Here is a 25000-nt window from a genome sequence, read left to right as displayed (position 1 = left end):
AGCTCATTGGCCGCCGTCATCGCAGTTTCGACAGCTTTGCTGTGCGCCACTACGGTACAATGCTTGCCTGGTCGTTGAATCTTAGCCTTACCGATTGGTAGAACGAATTCCTTATCCAAAACCTGATCCGAAACCGGATAGCTGACACCATAGACCATTTCGTTCTCCAGAAAAACAACTGGATCCGGATCACGGATGGCTGCCTTCAGGAGACCTGTAAAGCGAACACAATTTCACCTTAATGACTCGCCTTAAAACAAGAAAACAGACTTTCACTTGCCCTTGGCATCCTCACTGTCGTAGGGCGAAAGAACTTTCAGACCCGGGCAATGTGCGTACCATGCACCGAAACACTGCGAATGCTGGGCAGCCACACCGGCAGCAGCTCCATTAGGACCCCGGAAAACGATTGGAACGTTTACAGTACCAGCCGACATGTAGAATGTTTTAGCAGCCGAATTTATAACCTATGGTTAGAGGATCAACACGTCTTTTGTATGAAATTAAAAATTATTCAAATTACTAACGTGATCAATGGCCTGCATCGAAAAGTTGAAGGTCATGAACTCGCACACCGGTCGGAGTCCGGACATAGCAGCACCGACAGCGATACCGGCGAAACCCATCTCAGTGATTGGTGTGTCGATTACTCGTTTGTCGCCGTACTTCTTCCAAAGTCCACGGGATACCTGGAATCGAAAAAAAAATGTTTACCATAACGTATTGATAAGCTAAAAGCAGAAGTTGCAATCTGGAGAATTTAATCTTAAAAACAGAACTTCAAATTCGGAGGAAAGTTATGTCTAGTGTTATGTCTAGTGTTATTAGGAAGTTGTGGTAGAAGACCCTAAAATAGAACTTCAAAAGTAGGTAAGCATTATCTTGAGAAACACTTCTCATGGCAAGTGCATTTTTCTCATTTTGTTGGACGCGGTGGCGTCCGGCACTCGCTTTCTTTACAGCATGTTTTGTTGGACGTATTTTTGCTGTTCTTCATAGTTTTTACGATCAACTTCGTTACTTCTCTGACACAAAGTAGCACTGCTTGATTTGTAGTGGCTCCCATTGGATACGAGACAAATTTCAGGATCCTTAAAAAAACGCCTGAATTCATACTAGGTAAATAATGTTTGGGATTGAAAGCAGTTTTGACATCCCCTTTTTGGAACTTTTTCAGAATGGAAACTCTTAAAGGACAATAGTCATTTGAGTTTTGAAAAAAAAAACAGAATGATCTGGAGGATAATTTATGAACAACACCCAGGGCTTGGAGTTATTGTGAGATTAGAAAATTATTGATGATGATGAAGCATTCATAAAAACAATAGTTACAAGACTATATTCAAGACGACCGTCCAATTCGATTTCATTCAACTTTGAAACAGGGAATCTTTTCAAAATACGTTCATCAAAATATTGCAACGATTCTGATGAATTGGTAAACAGTATGGAATATAACATTGTGCATCTAAACAATGTTTGGTACAAAAGCATGCCTTTTTAGTAGGTATGACCTAAACAAAAAATCATTGCATGCCGATTTGAAAGTAACTTGGTAGGTATTGTTCAACAATTTCACCAGGCCTCTCATTATTCTACTGAAATAGATAACCAACTCCTCCTGATAACCTTCAAAAGATTGCAATCAGTCAGCAAAATACACACATACGCGTCATTTATGTATTACATAGTCGAATGCCACAAGAAGATCTCTCAAATGGTGTTTACGTAACATTTGTGGCAGCATAGATGAAAAAAAAAATGAAATTATTGGTGCTTCCGCCCACGCTTCCAGGGAAGAGATACCTACCTTGTAGGCACCGTCGTACTGGGCCACTTCCTCGCCTAGCAGGAACACCTTCTCGTCCCGCTCCATCTCTTCGTCCAGGGCCGAGTTGAGGGCATCGCGGACGGTGAGCTGCTGAGCCGAAAGGACTTTCGAGGTCGAGATCGAACGACGCCCGATTCCTCGCAGAACACTGGAAGCCAGCATCATTTTCACCGATCCAAAGGGATTTTACAGAACAAACCACACGACACAAGACACAACGCGGAACGGAGGCACCGGCGATGAAGATCTTTCACGGCAAGAATCGATTTGGGAAAAACTTATCCGCGGAGCTGAAACGCCAATCAACCAATTTTGCAGATTCCCGTTTCTTCGCTGCGGCGACTGCTGACGACTGACAGATTATGCGAATTTGCCGATTTTTCTGTGCATGCTTCTTTTCGAAAAAGAGGAACTGAAAGGGTCAACTGTTATATATCTCGCTAACTTTCAGCTACTCAGTTCAGAGTGACGGTTACTCAGTTGTCGCCAAAACCGCACCTACTCAGTTCTGACTAAACGGCTTTTACTCAGAAATGACTAACAGCCCTTTTCACGACAACTGAGTCATGGTTACTCAGAATGCGCGAATAATTCTGAAGCGGTTTTTGGCCGCTTTTTTCATGCTAGAATTGTTGAAACCTGTATTATTATTCATACTTATGATGGATTTGTTGATTTGATAAATAACAAAAGTAAAAATAATGTCCATACACCTTTATTTTCAAAAAATCCTCAAGTTTGTTGAAATTTTTTTTTCACCCGTCGGGTTTCGTCTCTCGGGCCAGGACCCAGTATGCCGTACCAGATTCAGCTTTGGCAAATTTATTTCGTCTCAGAACCCTGTAATATAAATAAAATCGAATTAATACCTAGAAATTACCTTTAAAATGAATATTCACCATGTAAGTTTTCTAGTTTTGCCGCAGAAAAACAAACCAAGTCCGACTACCTCGCACAAACTGATCAACATTTACTCAGTTGTCGCCTTCAAGCACTCGAGTTCTCTGAGTGCGAATTTTCTGACATCTGAGTAATTTTTCCGCTGATATCTGAGTTCATTAAGATCAGCCGTCGGCTGCTTCATACATGTGGCGACGTCTGAGTAAAAGGTAGGCGGGCTCTGGGTATTTCAAATCTAGAGAGATAGTCTCAGAACGTACTCCAGTAGGATGGAAACTTTAGCATAAAAACTCAAAATGGCCAAACTGTCAAATGTAAACAAGACAGAGCAAGACGAGATAAAAATAATTATGAACACTCAGGCTCGCTACCTCGCCAAAGGAAAAAAGGGATCAGTTTTGAGTTCAGGGGTGTCAGGTGTCCTGATTTATCAGGATTTGTCCTGATTTTCGAGATACCGTCCTGATTTTTTAAAAACGCTTGAATTGTCCTGATTTTTGAAAAATGGCCCTTAAAATGTCCTGATTTGTCCTGATTTTTAAAAAATATCCAAATCATAACTTAATTTATTGTTAAATGATGAGAACATCAAACAAATATCATAAATAAAATAGTTTTACCAGTTAAACCAATGAGATACTTCGATTCAAATGACATTTAAATGAGGTTTTTCGATATTAACTGCAGGCTAGCCAAGGTTATTCTCACTACAGTTGCATAATTCGAGGCGTCTTCAGCACCTATATTTCACCTTTAGCTATGCAATCTTTGCAGAACTGCATTTTGTTTTCACCAATTTGGTGGTGTCCTGAAAAATCCTGATTTTTCTTGGCGGTGTCCTGATTTTTGAAAAAACGACCTGGCACCTCTGTTTGAGTTAGCAGTTCGAACTCCGTTATGAACCATCGCAAGGAGGACTTTTTTTTCCTTTAACTTCTTTAACTCTAATAGCTCTTCCTTTTAACTTTAAGTTCATAGAATCTAACAATGTTTTGAACCTCGGTCAAATTTAATTTTGGGTTTAGACGCGTGAGCTATACTTCAGGCTTGTGCTCTCAGCCCAGGGTTGGAAAACTGAAGAAAAAAACAAAAAAGCGCTCAAATGTTAAATTGATCTGATCAATAATCACCGACCAGTCAGCAGATACCAAATTTTGTTTTATTAAAATGATCATTCTTAAAAGCTTTTTTTAAGTCTTTGAGAGAGTTTTGCATTGGACAAGTTTCACAAAACTGAGCATGCCTCATCTATAAAACAATAGCTTTGTTGATTTTGTTTGGTTCCGGCACGAATTTTTATCATAAACGATTACAAATCTTTTCAAAAAGTGCTCATTTTTCTGTCGAAAAGTAAAAAAAATGCTGCATCAGCGAATTTCTTTTTGACTGTCCTAGCCAGGGGTGCCAGGTGGTTTCATCAAAAATCAGGACAACGCAATACTAAAAATCAGGATTTTTCAGGACACCTCTTGATTCATGGAATTAATAAGCAGCTCGGCTTAGATTGCATAAATAAAGGCGCAATATAGGTGCTCTAAACGCCTTAATTTATACAACAGCAATATGCAGCTTCTTGGCTGGCATGCAGTTCATTTCGATAAACACAATTTAAATATCGTCTGAACCGAAGATTACCATCTGTTAAAATGGGGTTAAATATTATATTACAACAAATTCTATAATGTTTGAGAAGTTTTTAAGAAAATCAGGACAATTCAGGACATTTTTGAGACAAATTTTCAAAAATCAGGACAAATCGAGAGTTTTTGAAAAATCAGGACGGTCTCTCGAAAATCAGGACAAATCCTGATAAATCAGGACACCTGGTACCTCTGGTCCTAGCTCTCAGCTTATCGCTTTCGTAAAAAATAAAAACATAATAAAATGAAATATTTCTAGAATTTGTTTTGATTAGGTCGTATGAACCACTCGATGTGTTTCGAGAAAATCGATGTTGAAGTTTTGAATAACAATTTTAATTTGTATTTTATGACTGTTTGTCAAATTCGTCCGCAAATTCTAAATTCAATGAGAAACTAGAAGGAGAACATGTTGATGTACTCAAAACTTGCGTTAGATTAGTTCTTATTAATAAAAATGTACTTACGACCTATTACATTTGTCGTTAGGCGCAAACGTCCTTTTCGCCAATCGATTAGTTTGATTCCACAATCTACTTCCTTTGGCCCGAATCTATGCTATGTCCATTCGGAGTTGTTTGAAAAAAATATTTGAACAATACTCCTATCCGATAGTTACATGGGATGATGCCGCTCTAAGACATCCGGATTTATTACTTTGTGGGACTATCCATTGCGAATTTTTTGCACTTTTCTTACCACCACCTTTGACACCTCTGTCCGTTCAAGGAGTGCGAGAGTGGGTATCGTTCATTTTTCATTATTTTGGCTGTTCCTGTAATGAGAAAATAGTACTGGCTATTCACACATCGGTAATGAAACTTTATTGTACTCACCTAACAACAATTTGTAGCCATTTATTATGCAAGAATAGTTGTTATCACTCTCACAAACAGTTTTAGTTCTTTTTCACATGAATTTTCCGAAATTTTTGAAGCAAATTCCGCGACTATGCATAACGTCGTATAAACCGAATCGCCGAAATGTTTTTTTGCGTCGTTTTGCATCACGGCAATACACGGTAGCGCAAAACGACGCAAAAACCAAATTGCACTCAAAAATTAAAAAGTCATTATACGTCCTAAATTCAAATCAATCTGATAAAGTTATTCATTGATCAAATGAAACCAAATTTTTACCGATCATAGAATACATATTTATCAATCGTTTGCAGTAGATAACTCAGTTTTGATTATATTGGTTCATACGACCTAATCAAAACAAACTCTAGATTTATTTATTTTTATTTTGGAGGGCTTTTCGCACCAGGGGTGCCAGGTGGTTTCGTCAAAAATCAGGACAACGCGAAGTTAAAGATCAGGATTTTCCAGGACACCGTTTGATTCATGAAAATAATAAGAATTTCTGCTTAGATTGCATAAATAAAGGCGCAATACAGTGCTGTAAACGCCTTGGTGTTTGCAACAACAGTACGCAGCTTGTTGGCTGGCTGGTCGTAGTTCATTTCGAAAAACACCATTTGAATATCATCTGAACCGAAGATTACCATCTGTTAAATGGGTTTAACTTTTTTATAACCTTTTGATTCGATTTTCTACAAATTCACTCGTATTTAAGAAGTTTTTATGAAAATCAGGACAAATCAGGACATTTTAGGTACAAATTTTCAAAAATCAGGACAACTCGAAAGTTTTTGAAAAATCAGGACGATCTCGAAAATCAGGACAAATCCTGATAAATCAGGACACCTGGCACCTCTGTTTCGCACAGACCAGTGATCAGAGGTGCCAGGTGTCCTGATTTATCAGGATTTGTCCTGATTTTCGAGAGACCGTCCTGATTTTTCAAAAACTCTCAAGTTGTCCTGATTTTTTTAAAGGTTGTCCCAAAAATGTCTTGATTTGTCCTGATTTTCATAAAAACTTCTTAAATATGATCGAATTTGTAGTTAAACTATGAAAAATTCGAATAAATAGGTTATACAATAGTTAAACCCATTCAACAGATGGTAATCTTCGGTTCAGTTGACATTTAAGTGGTGTTTTTCGATATGAACTACCGGCCAAAAAACAAACTGCGTACTGTTGTTGCATAAATCAAGGCGTTTACAGCACCAGTATTGCGCCTTTATTTATGCAATCTAAGCAGAAATCCTTATTATTTTCATGAATCAAGAGGTGTCCTGAAAAATCCTGATTTTTAACTTCGCGTTGTCCTGATTTTTGACGAAACCACCTGGCACCCCTGCCAGTGATCCATAAAGCTTAAATTTCAATTTCAAACATTTACATAATCCGAAATAAAATGATATTCGAGCTTAACTCATGATGTTTTGTGAACGTGATCCAATTTCGATTAGGATGGTTCATTCTCCAGAAAATTTAAAAATGTAAACACGAGACTGCCGTTTACGAGCGCACTTTTTTACGATTGTTTTTTGTAAGTTTTTAGTGATGAATACAGATACAAATAAGCAATAATATAAGCAAAATATGGACAAAAGAAAGGTGAAATAGAAAGCTACCATAACGACTAAATATTAAACCACGTTTATATATCCAGAAAGCCAAACTTCTAAAGATTCGAGCGCTCCGCGAGGAAAGAGAGCGCCTTCGAGCGGAACTGATGAAACATGAGGAGCAACGGATACAGCTGGCAATAAGACAAACAGATCTCATGACGCAATGGAATTCGATTTCCTCCACACAATTCAACGCCATTCGCCGACGAGATGAGATCATCCAGCAGCTTCTAGTCGGGGAACCGACTCTGGCAACCGATGAAGAAAGTATCCGATCGCTAGTCCTTCGGACTGCTGACAAAGCCGTCCAAACCGAACTTTGGTAGTCATAAAAGAAATTTGTTGAGTTTTAATTTTTTTTTTTGCTCCTTACCTTGATACTATTTCGGCCAACTCGAATGATAATTGATCAAAATGGTTCATATTTTGGTACATATTAGGTTTAAGCATTTGAATAGCTCGACCGAACGAATCGGTCGTTATGATGTGATCCCTTGTTCAAGTTCTTCATTCGAATTGGCGTTTGGTCTAGTTTAAGTTCTTTATTCCCTTCATAGTTTGGTAGTTTAAAATGAATTCGCAATAAACATTGACCAAAGTTATCCAATCGTTTTTTAAAGATTTATTTTTATTAAATCAAAATGAACAAACACAAACAGTTTCAATACAGCTTGGTAAAAATACAAGAATATTTCAATTGCCGCCACTGGTATTGAGACTCACATCTTTGGATTTGCTCTTTTTCTTTTTCTTCCGAGTTAGATAAACCGTGGCTTCGGTCTCGTTAACTACCTCGATCCTATATTCGCTAAATTTCGTCGAGCACACGCCTTTGGAGGGAGACTCTGTGTACGGTTGCTGTGGGGAAGCCATCTGCTTGACAGGCGATATATAATGGATAACGGGTTCTGGTGGTTTCATCACAGTTTCTTCATTATTTGGCAAAACATTGGTCTCAGCAACTGAACTAACATTTCCGCCGGAAATTGTTTCCAGCTCTGCTTCGAGCTGATCGATTTCTTCTGGTTCCTTGTGGAGAGGTTCAGTCTTTTGCTTTTTGCTGTTATCGGATAGCTTTTGATCCGTATCACGTTTTCGCTTGGCGCTGAACTGCTCGGTTATGGGTTGGTCATCTACCGTATCGGTAGTTAGATCCAAAATTAGGGAACTATTAGCCAGTTCGGATTTCAGTAGTGGATCAACTGTGTTCGTTGTTTCCGTTTCAGACTTCTCGAAATTTTCGCTTACGATCACCTCCGGTGAATCTTCCTCTTTTGATTCTAGAACTTGTGGATTTTCAACTGCAACGTTTTCAATTTGTTGTTCCTCGATGACCATGCGAAGGTTCTGATTATCTCCAGTATCATTGCTCCGCTCAATGTTTCCAGAAATGTGTTTCTCTGGTAACGATTCTTCTTCAACACCAATTTTGGATTCTTGTATGCTTGCATCAAACAAAGGAACAACTTTTTCAGTACATATCGGTTGTGTAGCTTGCCCATCTAGAAAATCTGGATGAGAAACTTTTTGTTCTATTGGAACCGTTTCCACTTCAGGTTCTGTTGTTGTCAACATCTGTTCCTCCACTACATCGGCTCTAACGATCATTTCGAATGTTGCGATCGTTTCATTTTTCTTAGTATCTCCAACCATGATACCTTCACAACTCGAACCATCATTTGATTGCGAACCACTTTTCTGCTCTATTTCAACTTTTCTCTGTGCTGAAGTTAACGGACTGGATAGTTTAACAATTCTTAAAACCACCTCATCTTTTTCTTGTTTTACATCTTCGGTTTTCTCTGCAATTGAATGTTTTACCACATCATGTGGTTCACATTTTACTGGTTTCATAATTTCATTTTTCGTTGAAATACTTGCTGGCTTGTCCACATTACCAACTTTATTTTTCGTTGATTGCGGGTTTGGTTTGTCATCCGATTTTTCCGTTTTGATTTTTTTACCTTCTGTCTGTGAAAATTCTTTCGAGCGGAACCTATGTTTAGGTTTATCTTCAACTTTTTTACTTGACTCATGTTTCGATTTCGGAGATTTCTTTTCTAACTTTGTATGTTTTGCTGATTTTTTGTTATCTACTTCTTTTGATTTCCATTCTTTAGTTCCGTATTCCGATTCCTCTTCTGCAGTTACCTTTGAATCCGATTTGTGAGAGTCTTTCTTTTTGATATCCAGCTTTACCTCAAGCTGTCCCAATTCACGTTCAATGCGACGTTTTTCATCCTCCAACAGCTTTACTTTAATCGCTTCTAAATTCTCCACTGAATTGGCATCATCGCTACCGAACAGGTCCTTAAAGGTGTCGCTTTTCTTGCGATTTCGATGACTGCGAGTAGACGAACCCCTTGCGCTCGAATATGTGTCGGACTTCTCCGAGACGGTGCGAGATTTTTGTTTCGATTTTGATGGGGAGAAAGCTTGCTTATTGTCTCTCAAAGAACTTCTTCGCGTTCGGCTGGAATGATCGATGGTTTTGGAAACAACTTCTGATTTCAATACACGATTGTGGTTTGTCGAACGGTCACTTCTCTGAGATCTAACTGCTTCGAAATCCGGTAAGCTTAAAATAGAAAAATAAAATCAACAATCTTTGAAGGGCGATATTGCAATCGACATAAACTACCTTCTCCTAATAATAATTTTTTCTTCAACTTAAGAAAGATTTACCCCAAACTAAGCTTTAAACTGCGCTAAAGCAAGAAACATATTTCTGGCGCAAACCTTAGAACATTATTACTTGTCTACTGCTTTTCGAGTAGCTTATGTAGTAAAACGCCATAATGTATGCTATCAAGTTACAACGGTTACATGAATTTACTCAATGGAAAATTTAGATTCATATGACTGTTCAATACCCCAAATTAGAGATTAATATACCATAGAATTCATTGAAACCTACCTTACATCCTCCAGATCGATTTCATGTGCCAAGGATTTTGGTGACAGCACCTCTCCATCTTCCAGTTCTTCTTGCCCGTTAACCTCCTGTGATGTAATCTTTTCTTGGCCCTTTTCGTCTTTGCCAGGTAGATCCTCACATTCGACGATTTTCAACTCTCGGCTATCATTCAGCAGAGCGTTTTCGTCGTCCAATGTAACCAGTGTTTCGATCGGAACTTCCTGCTTAATGGGTGGCCGTTCTAAAGGTTGCGCAGGAAACTGCTGGGCCACAATCGGAGGAGGAAGCGGTGACTCAAACGTTGATGCAGGTTTACCTGAACTAGCAGCACTGTTGTTCAGATGTGCCAGTAGCTCCGAGGGAGTTTGCATCGTTTGATTTAAGGCTTTAGGTGTTCCATTATTCTCGGTGCCATGGAGCAGAAGCAATTTTTGCTCCACCGAGTCGTCGTGCTTATTAGGAGAAACACCGCTCCCGGATGCAGTTGTACCTATCTCGTCAGATTGAATAACCTCGGTCTCCTGTTTGATTTTTGAAATCTGAATTGATTTGGAAACTTCCTTCGTTTGTTTTTTATTTTCTTTATCACGTTTCTGTTTAGTACTATTCCATGGGGCGGAATCAGTGAGAGGCAAGTGGTCGCGATAATTCCTTTTGCTCATGCAAGTATCCCGTTTCGGCGAACGAGATTTAGGTCGACCTATTTCTTTGACAAATCGATCCAGCTCTGATGTGTTCATAGGTATAAGTGGCTTATTTTTCTCAATATCAGAAGCGGAATCAGGAACACTATCTTCCTCGGCCGCAACCCTGATAGGACTTTTGAAATATGGCCGTCTCTTTCCATCGAAACTGGGCGACCTTCTTTCTCGACGTGCCTTTCGTTCTAGCTCTCGTTCTCTTTCCCGCTTCCTATCCGGAATTGCTCGACTCTTGTCGAAGCGACTGGAACCAACTCGACTTGGAGAACGGAGTCTGTCTCTTATCTGGGATCTTTCACGAAGTGTCCTCCAGCCGTTCTCCCTAGTACGATCTGCAGGTTTGACGAACACTCTAGATTTACTTCTACTTATTGACCTTGCTCTAACGACACCTCTCACGACTGACCGTGCCCGGATCGGATCCTCTTTTCGTGGTTTTGGCTTAACCTCCTCCGTCTGAACGGACGAACTAATCATACGTTGTCCTGTTTGAGTATATTTATCATACATTCGCGGCGGTTTCGAGCCACCACCTCGCCGGAACAAGGCATTATCCTTTTCGCGGCGTATGTCTGCGATGAGAGCATCCTTTCGCTTCAACTCTGCCTTTGCGGTCAGTAGTAAGGAAGATATGTTTTCGAGAAGAATTTCGTTCTTCCCGGCTATGACCTGCTTTTCGGTTTCCTTTTCTTCGATTTGAGTTTTTAAGGCCTCAATTTGGGCATTCAAATCTTGTACAACTTTATTTTCCTGAATGCAAATTTGAAAAAAAAAACATAAGTTATAAACGCTTAGTGTTTCACGGCATTGTCACTATTAGCTTTATTTTATGATGAAATCATTAATTTCCTTCTATATAACGGGAGATTAAAAAAAAAATATTGGTCACCCTAACTTGAAGGGAACCCTCTACGTTTTAAATTACCTTTTCCGCTTCTGCTTCAAACGTTTCCAGATCACCGTAGATGTCGTATTCTTCATCCATTTTGGCTTGTACGAACTTGTTACAAACTTTACTGTACAATTTTATAAGTATCCTAACTATAATTAACCATTTTTTGCGTATAATTAGAAAGAAAACTTAACTTATACAAATTTGCTGGCGCTGCACTATGAACTTTGTAAATATTGTGACTGTTTTCTTTTTCTTTTTTGACGTCGATGAGCGCTAAAACCCACGGGACTGCGTTCAGATAAAACTGTTCGAAAGGTTTTGGTAGGCGTTCAGAATGCTTTCGCGCCACATAAGGTTACACGAGGTTACAATTCTCGGGCGCGTTTTCGTTTGGTCGTATACGATACAAAATGCAAAATATTCTTGCATGTACTACATTTTCTATAGATATGAAACACATAAATTTGAAGAGAAATTTCCAAATGGTTTTTTTTGTTGCTATTGGTGTTTTCGCCAGCAATGTGTGTTTGTGTGAAATTTGTTTGTATCGTGTGTGGGCGAGCATAGATCAAACAATCGCCATTTGACGATTCACATGGATAGGCCTACCACAAGGCTCCCCGCTGAGCCCTCTATGTTTTAACATTTTTATCAATGGGCTGTTCAATGTACTCATTCCTGATGTTACTTTCATTGATTTTGCTGATGATATTACAATAGCCGCTCGCAAGCCAAACATAGAAAATACAATCGCGGCAGTACAATTAGGCATTAACCACGTTGTCAACGGCATTGATAACCTAGGCCTATCTGTAGCTGCTTCTAAGTGTGGAGTGACCGTTTTCTCGAAACGAAGCTATAATCGGAATCTGATAACCCAGATATCAGTCGGAGAAGTGAATCTGCATTATTCGCCGACAATGAAACTATTAGGTCTCTACCTTTCCAGCTCACTTTCATGGCACACACATGTCCAATACGTTAAACGGCGTGCAGCTGTTTATATGAATTTCATGCGGTCCGTAGCCGGACAATGTTGGGGTGCTGACCCTGCAGCGCTGATCACCATTTTCAAATCATGCATTCGGCCAGTACTTGAGTATGCTACAATATTCATGTGCGATGCAAAGGTAGAAGACACCATAGTGTTGGACCGGATTCAATGGGCTTGCATTCGAATAGCATTAGGATCTACGAAAACTACCCATACTGGTTCGCTCGAGGTGCTGAGTGGGCTGATGCCTCTGAGTACTAGGAGAGACATGGCAGTTATGAAATTCGTCGAAAGAAGGTACTCTAACGCAGACTGGAATACGCAATATGTGCAAACTACGTTAAGAGGCAATATGAATAGTTGGATTCGGAAAAAAATTCTACAGCTCACAAGATTTGCTCGATACCTTACACCTTTTCATACTCTACCCTGTTTTGCTTTTGAGCGAAGGGTACAACAAAAAAAACTCGATATCGATTTGACAGTACACAACAAACAATGTGGTTCGAGCGCGGCCGAAGTAGTGCAAGAACACCTGGCTAGAAAATATAGTGGATTTACACTGTATGCAACAGACGGCTCCAAAGATTGTCGTTTCGCTGGCTTTGCGGTAGTCAACAGCCAGTTTGAAGCAATATCGCAAATCAAAACACCACTTGAACTATCAATCTTTTTCATCGAGTTTTTGGCGCTCCTGCATGCGGTGAGAAGTTTAACAGAATCCTCTGTAGGCAAGTATGTTATCGTAACGGATAGCCTGAGTTGTTTAAAAAGCCTTCAGAACTGCAAAATTAACACCTATACGCCGTACTTATGGTTTGAGCTAAAGAAGACGGTTCAAATGGTAGAAGATCTTGGTTCAACCGTTACTTTCCTCTGGGTTCCGGCACATAAAAGTATTCCAATCAATGAAGCTGCAGATCAAGCAGCTAAAGCAGCTGGTCAATGTGGTTCCGTACTTAGTTACCCACTATCCAGCATCGATGTCAACTTTCCGTGCAAAGTGCGTGCTTTGGAAGCATGGCAAATCTCTTGGGACAGCGGCATTAAAGGTAGATTTTGTCACAACCTTCTACCACATGTTTCAACAATACCATGGTTCTCTGGATACAGCCTAACTCGGCGGGAGGTGGTTATTTTATCAAAACTGATATGTAATCACTCTCGTATCCCGTCACACCTTTTTCGCAATAACATCATTGAGAGAGACACATGTGAATGCGGAGAATCTCCAGCAACACCGGACCATCTTATATTCGCCTGCAGCAGGTTCGAGGGTCAACGCAGAAATATGTGGCAAACTATTATATCCGAAGGGATGATTCCCGATCTTCAGACTATCCTGAAAAACATGAACTTGAAAATTATGAAAAGCATCGCAGATTTCATCGAGTCGGCCAAGATTGATATTTAATGTTTAAATGTTTTTTTTAAGTTCTCACTAAGCTTGGTCAAACAATGGCAACAAGAGACCAGATAGATTAATTAATAAAAAAAAAAAAAAAAACAATCGCCATTTGTGTAGTCTATGGCCCGCTTAAATGATAGTTTTAAATTCCTATTTTAAAAAAACAAGTTTCATCTGTGTTAACTTTCGGATCCGATGTATTTTCATTTGAAAAGCTATTTTGTTGTATTATGTACCAACAATGAAAAACACCGAAAGTGTAAAAAAGAAGGCAAATTTATTCAAAATTTCATAAAGAAACCGATTTAAATTAGTTATAAGAACCAGATTGTGTAGGGCACAATAAATAATAGACAGGTACGAATTACACAATAATTTCTCAAGACAGTCTTGAGTATCTTACTCAATAATTCCTCTAACGAGTGCGGATCATGTTTTGACAAGGTGTTACCACGTCAATCGTGTAACGTGATCCGTTTTCCTTTTCGAGGTTTTAATGAAGCCAAGAAATTGAAGCTCCGCAACTGCGCGCGTAAAACGTGCTCTGAAAAATAATTTTAAAAAATCAGTTATTACATTACATTTTCATTTAAACATTTTTCATCACTCACTGTATTTCCGGATCAACGGGACGCTCTAACTCAACATCGTCGTCATTTGCCGTGTCCACCACGGTGCGAAAAGCTTGCAGCCAATCGTACAGATTGATCATTTTACCGCACTCTTGGTGTAACTTGTAGGCCACCGACAAATCTGGCAAGGTCGGAATCAAAGATGCATCTTCCTGTAGTTTGCAACACCCGCACTGTAGATAAAAGTGTGGATTGTTCAGAGCTGTGTGAACTGCTGCACGTGGAACGCCCACGATATGCCTTCGAATGCTGGCTGCATCGTTGAATACAAATAGCTCAATAAGTGGGGGCCCACGGTTGAAAGGACGCAGTAGCTTCCCGAAGATTTTTTCCGTGATATAGGTCATTAGATTGTTGATAGACCTTGTGAAGTCGGATTCCAGTTTCGGCTGACGAGCTGCGCTCAAAAGCTTCTCTTTCAACTGTTGCCGACTCATATTGGGAGAGGCAATAAATGTGGTACTTTGGTCTAGCGATTCTGCGGCCGGTATCAGCTCCAGCCCTGCCGCAGCAATGTCATTGGCAAATTTTTCTAAATCGTTGTTCATTTGCTCGAGGGGTTCAATGTCGAAACTGAATCTGCCCCTTATGCTAGCCTCGTCGCTGAGCGATGTATATTTGAGAACAACCTCCAACATTTTCAATAATTTGCTGAGCATTTCTTCTTTGGACATGAACGCGACAAGTTGCATGCATTCTTTGAATTCCGGTAGTTGAGTAATGTCGGTGGAGATGCAAACTTCGTACAACTCTCGCAGTTGCTTCCCAAGTGGCGTTTTTGGTAGATCTTGGACAAGAACTTGTAGCATTTCCAACGAGCAGTGGAATGTGAACCAAAAATTGTGCACATCGATCAGCAACGAGGGCAACATTCTGCGTAGATAATCGTCTTTGGTGAGGAAATCCACAACCTCCTGAGGATTGTTGAGTGATTCAATTAGGGGACGAAAAGACAGAAGCTGTCGAATATCTTCAAGATCGTTTGCGGTCAGTTGCTCAACCGCTTCTTCCAGCTCTTCTTGATCTGTGGTAGCACTACAAAGGGCGTAGATTGATCCTTGGAAGTAATGCTCCATCAGAGCGTACTAGAAAGATAAGATTAAAAGTTAAAAAATTCTATGCTTTTGAAATATGAACATATTACCTTAAAACCTTCAATGAAGCCTTTGACAGAAAAATCGTAAAACAGGAAAATGTCAACCAGAAGTTTAAAAGTTTTCCCTGACAGATGGAACGGACAGAACGGCGATAAAAGTACATTGTCCAGAATCTTGTTCAGGTTGCCTATCGAGGGTTCTGATTGAAAAATACTAAGCTTTATTTTGCTCGTTACATGATAGGGAAGAACAGTGTGGACTGTATTCACCGACGTGGCCACCCCAAAAATCAACACGAATGGGAGATCTGGCGCATAAGAGCTAAAAGAAAAAATTTCAACTTATTGGTTATTCTAACAAGATTTTGTAAAAAAATGTAACCTTACTTCAAAACCAGTATTAAATCCTGAAGCACATCTGGACTAAACAGTTCAAAGTCCGGTATGATTATACTCAGGTTAGGTTTCCGTTCCATGCGCCTGTGCTTTTCCAAGTACCATTCCTTGAGTACTCCTAAGTTGAGTTGATTTCGACGAAGTTGCCGTCCCTCAACGCTGTCCTCTCCATCGCGCTGCTCTTCTACAAACCCTGACACGATGGCCTCAACAGTAACCTTCATACTCGGGCAGTCCCTCGACTGCAGCATCACCACCAGTGAGTAAGTGTTGTTCCTAATATTTCCCGCCAGGCTCTCAAACTGCGACAGATGATCGATTTGGTTTATTCCAGTCAGCAGAGCAGCCGTCGGCAGCACCCCACTGTACTCGAAACTCTGGTAACATCCCTCCACGAAGGCCAACAGATCGTCTAGGATTTTCTCGTACCCGCTGGACTGCAGCCGATCCAGTTGATCCTGGATCGTGGCCCACAGCTGCCGATAGTTCCTGTACCAGAACATATCGGTTGTCGACTTGCTCAGCAGACTGTTGCATGGCTGCGGTTTCCGACGACTTTTGGCTTTGGTGGCACCGTTCTTGAACACGAACACACCCTGGAAAATTAAGTTTATGGTAGATTTTACTATGATAATTAGTATGTTTCTTTAGAACGGTCATATTTTTAAATACGTGTAAAAATATCGAAAGACCAAATTTCGAAGAATGGGTTGCATTATAAAAAGAAGAAGACATTAGATTAGTTTTATAAAAAACGTTGAACGGAAGATTTTTTTATTTATCTACATGTACATTTTGATAAGGCCATTTACTCGTTAAGGTCTTTGTGCCAATATCTGGTGTGTTTTCTTTCTTATTCTGTATTTGTAGTCGCGGCGACGTAACGGGTAAAGTATTAAATAAATTTTAGGTAAGGGATGAGGTTTGAATAACGGCCACTTCATTTATTGAAGTTATTAATTTGGGACATTCTTAACTAATAATTAGACATTCACGTCCCGAGACCAAGAAAAAAACTATAAATTTGAGAATAAAGAGTGTGATTCTTTAAAACCTAAAGGTAGGTATGAGCCGTTTAAAAAAAAAAGCTTATGAAAAAAAGAAGTTCCATTTTAATGAATAAGACACAATGTCATTTTCAACGATTTTTTTTTCAAGATTTTTAATGATACCAAAAAAATTGAACTAGAAAGAACTTTGTGATTATTTAAATTATATTTAATACATTATCCTTCACGAGAACTTAAAAATAAAAAAATATGAATTAAATAGACAAAAGGTAAAAGTTGTTGTAAAAGGTAAAAGAGTTGATAGATAAAATTGATAAGAAGAATCTCCCATGGTTTCAATACAGTACAGGGTTTAATTCTATAAGTTTAATTATTTTTACCTTAGAAACTGACACGGTTGAATCCATATCCTGTTAAATTTAACTAAAAAATACCACAAATTTACGATTTAACAGCTGAATATTTAGAACACCATACGAAAACAAAACAGCTGATGAACACTTTAAAATTTCGCGCTTTTTCCAGAATCAGCGAACTCCGACAAGCCACAATTTGGGAACAAAAGGGATTTTTGAAATGGTTCGAGTCCCGGATAAACTGGTTTGTTTATTCGAAAAAAGGGATATTGAGTGCGAAAACCCACCCACCCGGGCGGGCAACCTCCTTTCTTCGTTATCTGCTTTTCATTCGTGCTAGTCACAGTCGCAGTGCAAAAAGTTACTCATCGTTCGATTTTTTTTATACATTTTGTAGAAAGTTTACAATAGCTGCCTTTCGTTTTTAAGCCAACAATTTAGTGTCTTTCCGGTAGCTAGAACCATGGATGATGATCTTCCCACTGAGTTCGACATCATAGTGCTGGGAACAGGTAACATATGATGAAAATAACTGAATACAAATTTTACGTCCTGTTTTTTCCCCCCAACAAGGTCTCACGGAATCGATAGTGGCCGCGGCAGCCAGTCGGATCGGTAAAACCGTATTGCATCTGGATAGTAACGACTACTATGGTGGCTTTTGGGCGTCCTACAATTTGGAAAGTCTGCATCGGTACGCGGAAGAATGTAGGGAGCCGAAGCCACAGGAAGCCCTTGAAGTGCGGCCAAATTTTGTCCCACTAAAGAGGGGAACACTGGTGGAGAATGTCAGCGAGGGCTGGTTCAACTTCGAGGAACGGGGAAACGTAGATGGTTGGAACCGGGAGATGATCATTAAGGAGTTCCGACGTTTCAACGTAGACTTAGCACCGAAGTTGCTTTATTCAAGGGGAGACATGGTGGAGCTTTTGATATCTTCTAACATCTGTCGGTATGCAGAATTTCGGGCTGTGGATCGAGTGGCTACGATTTGGAACGAACGGATTCTAACGGTTCCTTGTTCGAGATCGGATGTTTTCACCAGTCGGGATGTAAACGTGGTCGAGAAACGTTTGCTTATGAAATTCCTTCAGTCATGCGCTAGTTGGGATGAGAAGGGTAGCGAAGGTGATAGTGACCACAAACCGGAAGATCTGGAGGGCAAAACATTCCTTGAGTATTTGAAGACTCACAAACTAACGCCCAATCTTATCCACTATCTGCTTTATACCATTGCGATGGGGAATGATCGCACCAGCTGCAGAGAAGGATTGGAAGGGGTCAAAAAATTCCTCTTGAGCCTTGGCAGATATGGAAACAGTCCTTTCCTGTTCCCCATGTATGGCTGTGGCGAAGTTCCTCAGTGTTTCTGTCGCCTTTGTGCCGTTTTCGGTGGAATTTACTGCTTAGGTAAACCTATCGAAGGAATCAACCTACATTCGGGTGAATCCAGCTTCCAGTCACTGATGTGTGGCAACCAAACTATCAGAGCTAAGGAACTAGTCATAGGACATGGATATGTTTCAGCAGAGGATGTTTTCACGAAAACCGGTAGTGAATCTGAGCCACAAGCTCAACGAAAAGCATGTGGTCGAATGGCTCGTGGCGTGTTTCTGACCAACGTTCCTCTTGGTGGGGCTTCCCAGAACATGGGAGGCGGCGGTGTAGCTCTCATGAAGCTTCCCCCGGTCGAAGGACACGAAGATGGGGCCACGGTACTACAACTAGCTCATTTCAGCGGAACCGTTCCTAAAAATATTTGTAAGACGCTTCAGACGTATGGGGATATCTCAAACTAAAACATTTTTTAAAATTTCAGATCTCATCCACGTGACGGCCCGAGCCATCGGAAACGATCCCAAGGCGGATCTGGAACCGTACGTGACTCAAATTTTGTACCCGGAGGCACCAGCCTGTGCCATTTCGAAACCTCCGGCTGAACAACAGCCGCCACAATCGGTACCGGACACGGAAAACGTCGTGGTGGAAAGTACCGAAGAAAACAACACTTCCACCATTCTGTACGAGCTGTACTTTAACATTCCGACCTGCACGGGTTGTCAGGAGCGGGAAACGAAACCCGGATCAGCATTACCCAAAGGCATTCATCTGTCGTGTGGTCCGCTGCATGAGTTGGACTACGACGAGAGCATATCGCGAGCTAAAGAAATTTTCAAAAAAATCTACCCTGATGATGAATTTTTACCACGTGCCCCGGATCCAGAAGAGATCATCATAGGTGATGAGACGGAGGAAGCAAAAGAGCAGAGCGATGTCATCACTGGTGATCCCGTGGCAGAGGATGGCAAAGTGGAAAGCGGAAGCGAATGCCAGGAAGATAACTCCGGCACACCAGGAACCATTTCGGATGCACAAGAAGCACAAGAAGATCCGGCCACTGTGGAAAGTGCGGCAGAATGTGTCGAACAACAGAAATAAAACAACCAACACGGGGCGACGCTTTACGCTATCAGCTTTTCCTTTATCCTCTAAGCATATCGCGATTACAGTGTGCTTCTATTAAATGTTGTAACAGTACTTCTCTTGATATTATATACTTATGCAATGATTCTGTATTCGCAAAACACCGATTAAAATGCGTGGCAATAAATAAACTAATTTCAGCTTTGCAAAATAAAACGAATTTCTCTCTCACGTACTTAACTTTTGTTAGCACCGAACTTTAGTAAATTGCTTAAGAAATGACCAAAAAATGCTTTTGATGTGAATTTTTTCGTGTTGTTTGATCCTGTCCAGTTTACATCGTTTTAAGGGTTTCCATTGCGGCGATGATGCGCTCGATTTCGACCTTCGATTGGTCCAGCTTCTCTTGGTTGTTCTTCTGAACCTCCTCGGGAACTTTGCTACCATAATCTGCCACACCCATCGCTTGTTCCAGCTTCGTGATTGTGCTAGTCAAGGTGTCTTTCTTTTTGGCCAGTTTTTCAATCTCTTTATCGGCTTCGATCAAACCTTTCAACATCAAGTGCACAACGCAAGCCCCGGACACTGTCAAAATGGCGCAACCGACCGGTGGTTCACCGTCGATAATGCTGATCTGCGAGAAGGACATGGTAGACAAATCGGCTGCGAACCGCTCCAAAGTAGCCCGAACAGCTGGTTCTCCACACACGACGAAAGCTTCGGTTTTAGTTTTATTAGGAATATTGTAATCGCTACGGGCAGATCGAATAGTTTTGGCAGCCTGCTGGATCAAGATTAAATCCTTTTCGATGGATTCGTTCTGCCAGTTACTGGTTTCAAGCTCAGGGTAAGGAGCTACACAAATGCTAGGCACTTGCTCTTGATCTGCTCGCGGCAGTCGTTGGTATAACTCCTCCGTAATGAAAGGCATAAATGGTGAGAGAAGCTTTAAGCCGAGGTTTAAACAAGTGTAAAGCGTTCTTCGAGCAGCTGCTTTGGCGTCTTCCGATCCACTGGCGAAAACCGGTTTCAAACATTCCAGGTAGACATCACAGAGGTTCGACAACCAAAAATCGTAACAAGCGTTGGTGGCCTGAGCGAATTCGTACTTTTCGAAGCCTTTATTTGACACATCAATGCAGTTGGCCAAACGTGACAGAATCCATAAATCCATGTTGCTTTCCGATCCAGTCTGCAAAATAAAGTTTAAAATATTAAGATTGAATTTCACCAAAATAACCAACAAAAACTTACCAGCTTCTTAACGACTTCATACTTTTCATCTCCGGTAAAGTACATCAGTGCAAACTTGGTGGCGTTCCACAGTTTGTTACAGAAGAATCGATACCCCTGCACACGCATAATATCCAAATTGATATCTCTTGCCTGGCTCATGTAGGCACACAGCGCAAATCGCATAGCATCCGTGCCGCACTCGGGAATTCCATTCGGATAATCCTGCTTCTGTCCGGCCTTTGCCCGATCGATTTCTTTGGGGTCCAAATTGGAATCGTATAGCTGCTGGTGTAGTCCTTCAAGCGATATTCCAGTAATCACATCCATCGGATCGATAACATTGCCCAACGATTTGGACATCTTCCGTCCGTGGGCATCACGAACCATCGGGTGCAAAAACACCTCCTTGAACGGGAGTTTGCCCAACAGCGTTTGGCCAAAGAACACCATTCGAGCAACCCAGAAGAACAAAATATCGTGTCCAGTTTCCAGCAAGGTTGTGGGATAGTACAGCTTAAGATCGTCAGTATTGTCTGGCCAGCCAAATACTGAGAAGGGGAACAATCCCGAACTGAACCAAGTGTCTAAAACGTCTTCATCTTGCTTCAGGGATAGCGCACTGGCCGCGACACCTAATTCCTTGGAAGCTTTTTCGAGCGCTTCCTCTTCCGAACGACCAACGAACCACAAATCTTCTTCCAAACCGGCTGGTTTCTTGCTAGCATCCTTGAACGACACCTGATAGGCCGGAATACGATGACCCCACCAGAGCTGGCGAGAAACACACCAATCTCTTATACCGTCCATCCAGTGGTACCAGGTCTTGGTGTGCACCTCTGGAATGATCTTCAATTCTCCAGAACGTACAGCTTCTGTCGCATTTTTAGCCATATCATCGCACTTCACGTACCATTGGGGCTTGATCAACGGCTCAACAATATCCTTCGAACGTGAGCACACCGGCACCACCATAGGATTGTCAACGGTTTCCTTATACAATCCCTTCTCCTTCAGAGCCTCCAAAATTGCCTTCCTAGCATCGAACCTTTTCATTCCTGTAAACTTTCCATATTCTCCGACGATAAAACCATCGTCCGAAAAAATTGTGATGAACGGCAAATTGTGGCGCTTACCAACTTCGTAATCATTAGGATCGTGCGCAGGGGTAATCTTCACCGCACCGGTACCGAAATCCATTTCTACAAAATCATCGCAAACAATCGGTAGCTTCCGTCCACAGAAAGGATGCTCCACAAACTTTCCGTGCAAATGCTTGTACCGTTCGTCTTTCGGATGCACCGCAACGGCCGTATCTCCTAGCATCGTCTCCACACGGGTTGTTGCCACAACAATTTCCTCGCCGCTACCCTCCACTTTGTAAGCGAAGGACACCAACACTCCAAACTCAACCTTATCCGTATAGCCCGGAATCGATAGCAACGTCTTGCCACCGATCTCAACCTTGTCCACCTCGATATCGGAAATGGCCGATCGAAGTGTGCACGACCAATTCACCAACCGGCTGCTCCTGTAGATCAATCCCTGCTCGTGCATCCTCACAAATGCCTCCGTAACTGCCTTACACAGCTTGGGATCCATCGTGAAACAGGCCCGATCCCAATCGAACGACGAACCCAGCTTCTTAAGCTGATGGTAGATCCGATCTCCCTTCTCGTTTCTCCATTGCCAAATTTTCTCGATGAACTTCTCGCGCCCCAGATCGTGACGGGTGAGTTTCTGCTCGCGCCACAGCTTCTTCTCCACCACGACCTGGGTGGCAATGCCGGCATGATCACACCCTGGGACCCACAGGGCGGTGCGTCCCTTCATCCGGTGCCACCGGGTGATACAGTCCTCGATGGCGTTCGTCAGCGCATGGCCCAGATGCAACGAACCGGTCACGTTCGGTGGCGGGATGACCATCACGAACTGGCCCTTGGAGTTGTTATGCTTGCGCTGGAATTGAGATAGAGGTTGGTTAGTGTTTAAGAATTTAAAGTTCTCTAGAATGTGAATAAAAAAAAAACACAGGAATCAAATTTGTTTGATCGACAACCATAATATGCTCATTAACTCTGCTATCTCTAGCTTTGAATAGCATGTTTCTTTGTAAAGATATAGAGCTATATTATTAGATTTCATATTTCAACTTATAAGCCTGGTACCTGACTCTCTTACAACTTTTTACAAGATAAAGGGTGTCCACGATGAAATTGCCATACACAAAACTCGAGTTTTCATCCATATTCAGGATATGAAATATAACTATTAAACTTAATTTTACCATTTCACTCGTATTTAATTTACAGTCCATACGCAAATGCCCGCACCATGGCCTTAACACCGGCTATAAGATTCGGCACAACCTGTGAATCAACCATACTTTCTTCAGTTCCTCGACTGTCTTCACTACTTTATGTCGTTTAAGAACGTGCTGCTTCATAATCGCTGAGTACTTCTCGATGGGGCGGAGCTCCAGAGTGTTAGGTTGAACATTTTCGGCACGAAATTGATCTTATTGTCCGCATACCACTTCAGCACGTTCTTGGAGTAGTGACATGAGGCTAAATACGGCCAGAAGATTGTTGGGACGTTGTGGGCCTTCAGGAGAGGTAGCAGTCGCTTCTGGAGGCACTCTTTCATGTACACCTTGTCGGATTCTTTGCTTTCATCGACGGAACTAACAACTAACCGCGTCTATAGTCCTGAAAATTCGTAACTAAACTGACTTTTTTTCTTCGCTCGTTTATACACATCTCTCGTTTTTAAACTCTCTCACTCTCACCTTCTCAACGTTCTCCTTTTCGTCAATTCTTCGATAAATAAATACACGATGAAATGAAAACTAATAGTTTGTGTGTAAGACCGGCTGTTAGCCAATCGGTAGAAAGTGCTGTGAACCCCAAACGATCCCTGGGGCACGCTTACCATTCAAATACTATGTTGCAGGGAAGTTCGGGAAGACTAAGGTAAAACTCCTAGGCTTAACAATTATCACCCTTCATTGAAGTTGCAGTTTTCTCCCACCACTTTCTTATCACTATCTAACCTTTTATTCACGGGAACGTACTCCTTATTCCTCCTTCGGCGTCGAACTCGGGTTCGTTGAGGTCAGCTGGTTCTCGTTGAGTGTACCCGGTCACACCTTGGGTGTTGAACCGGGCACTGTTGGTTCTTCGGCGGTAAGCGAAGCGGCGCGTGGCTATGGCGTATCTGGACCCACCTTGGGTGCTGAACCAGGTACAGTTGTAGGTCAACCCGACGGTGTAACGGTTGTCGGTCGACGTAGTAGGGCGTAGCGCACGGCGTTTTTTAGGCTGAGTTTAATAACCTTTTAAACTAGGAACAGCGGGGTCCTGTAGTTCTTGATTCAAGGCTCTCGACGTGGTTTTGTATCATTCAAACGATATTTATTCGATGAATGATATTCACAGAACTGAAAAGAGGATCAGTATCCAATTTTCCTTTTAAATTCAGCAAGTCCAAATTGTTGTTGTGTAAACTTTATGAGCTGATAAGTTCGTGAACTATTTTAAAAATGGTTGGTCGTTTGATTCTTGACCGGCCTTGAACCATCCCCGATCGTTGCCCTCGTTCTTCGCTTCGCCATTTCGCCTTACGTTTTCGCCACTCCGCTCTACGTTGCGGTTCACATCTCCTAGAGTCCCTCTGGTGGCGGGTTGTCAAACGAACTGTTTCGCCGTGTTGTTCGCCGGGTTAGGGTGGCTTGGTGAATTATTGCCTCGCCAAGGAGAAACCCTTAACCCCCACGAACACCACTGCAACATTATTTAGTTTTTCTACAGCAAGATCACTGCGACCTCCTTCGAATGACTAGCAACGCTTACATGTGTTATATTTTAAGTTGCCACAGATATCGCAAGTTTCTCCATTATATTATTTTCCAATTCTTTTTTCTAAATCTATAACCTATTCATCTGAACCCTTACCGGAATATGTTTGAAGTCGGCCTTTACATATGTTTCGTCGTCCATGATGCAGCATTCAGCTTTTGTCAGCATGTTGAGGTACAACTTCCTGGCACATGTTTTTGAGGACTTGTTCTGCTTCTCGTAATGAAG

The 25000-nt window shown here is 41.4% G+C and overlaps 6 protein-coding genes across 9 annotated transcripts in view; 2 read left to right on the top strand and 4 right to left on the bottom strand.

Annotated features, from left to right (window-relative positions):
- The window catches only part of LOC129743386 (pyruvate dehydrogenase E1 component subunit beta, mitochondrial-like), a 49250-nt gene extending 47052 nt beyond the window's left edge, over positions 1 to 2198 (bottom strand). Inside the window, exons 1-4 of the mRNA XM_055735381.1 lie at positions 1811 to 2198; positions 528 to 689; positions 281 to 467; positions 4 to 214 (exon numbers count right to left, since the gene is read on the bottom strand). Of these exons, the coding sequence (XP_055591356.1) occupies positions 4 to 214; positions 281 to 467; positions 528 to 689; positions 1811 to 1996 (746 nt within the window). The 5' untranslated portion in view covers positions 1997 to 2198. The remainder of the gene's footprint in view (positions 1 to 3; positions 215 to 280; positions 468 to 527; positions 690 to 1810) is intronic.
- Positions 2199 to 6657: 4459 nt separating this feature from the next.
- Positions 6658 to 7495, top strand: LOC129744502 (uncharacterized). Its single transcript, XM_055737055.1, has 2 exons — positions 6658 to 6839; positions 6895 to 7495. The coding sequence occupies exons 1-2, from the start codon at positions 6825 to 6827 to the stop codon at positions 7177 to 7179; spliced, it is 300 nt and encodes a 99-aa protein (XP_055593030.1). The 5' UTR covers positions 6658 to 6824; the 3' UTR covers positions 7180 to 7495.
- On the bottom strand, positions 7453 to 11608 carry LOC129744501 (uncharacterized). Its single transcript, XM_055737054.1, has 3 exons — positions 11397 to 11608; positions 9771 to 11221; positions 7453 to 9431 (listed from the first exon to the last, which is right to left on the bottom strand). Exons 1-3 carry the CDS (start codon positions 11454 to 11456, stop codon positions 7547 to 7549), a joined length of 3396 nt encoding a protein of 1131 aa, XP_055593029.1. The 5' UTR covers positions 11457 to 11608; the 3' UTR covers positions 7453 to 7546.
- Positions 11609 to 14077: 2469 nt separating this feature from the next.
- LOC129749746 (origin recognition complex subunit 3) lies at positions 14078 to 17410 on the bottom strand. Its single transcript, XM_055744811.1, has 5 exons — positions 17283 to 17410; positions 15884 to 16488; positions 15545 to 15818; positions 14380 to 15485; positions 14078 to 14312 (listed from the first exon to the last, which is right to left on the bottom strand). The coding sequence occupies exons 1-5, from the start codon at positions 17307 to 17309 to the stop codon at positions 14216 to 14218; spliced, it is 2109 nt and encodes a 702-aa protein (XP_055600786.1). The 5' UTR covers positions 17310 to 17410; the 3' UTR covers positions 14078 to 14215.
- A 166-nt stretch (positions 17411 to 17576) lies between these two features.
- Positions 17577 to 19902, top strand: LOC129749743 (rab proteins geranylgeranyltransferase component A). Its single transcript, XM_055744809.1, has 3 exons — positions 17577 to 17770; positions 17832 to 19019; positions 19078 to 19902. Exons 1-3 carry the CDS (start codon positions 17722 to 17724, stop codon positions 19695 to 19697), a joined length of 1857 nt encoding a protein of 618 aa, XP_055600784.1. The 5' UTR covers positions 17577 to 17721; the 3' UTR covers positions 19698 to 19902.
- LOC129749742 (valine--tRNA ligase) overlaps positions 19715 to 25000 on the bottom strand; it is a 64551-nt gene continuing 59265 nt past the window's right edge. For all 4 annotated transcript variants that reach the window (XM_055744804.1, XM_055744805.1, XM_055744806.1 and 1 more), the window contains 2 exons: positions 20937 to 22874; positions 19715 to 20874 (listed from right to left, as the gene is read on the bottom strand). In XM_055744804.1, the coding sequence (XP_055600779.1) occupies positions 20017 to 20874; positions 20937 to 22874 (2796 nt within the window). In that variant the 3' untranslated portion in view covers positions 19715 to 20016. The remainder of the gene's footprint in view (positions 20875 to 20936; positions 22875 to 25000) is intronic.

The sequence above is a fragment of the Uranotaenia lowii genome, chromosome 2 (assembly GCF_029784155.1).
Source record: "Uranotaenia lowii strain MFRU-FL chromosome 2, ASM2978415v1, whole genome shotgun sequence".
In the NCBI taxonomy this organism is placed as follows: Eukaryota; Metazoa; Arthropoda; class Insecta; order Diptera; family Culicidae; genus Uranotaenia; species Uranotaenia lowii.
Note: the sequence above shows the minus strand (reverse complement) of the source record. Positions and strands in the feature narration are given on the sequence as shown.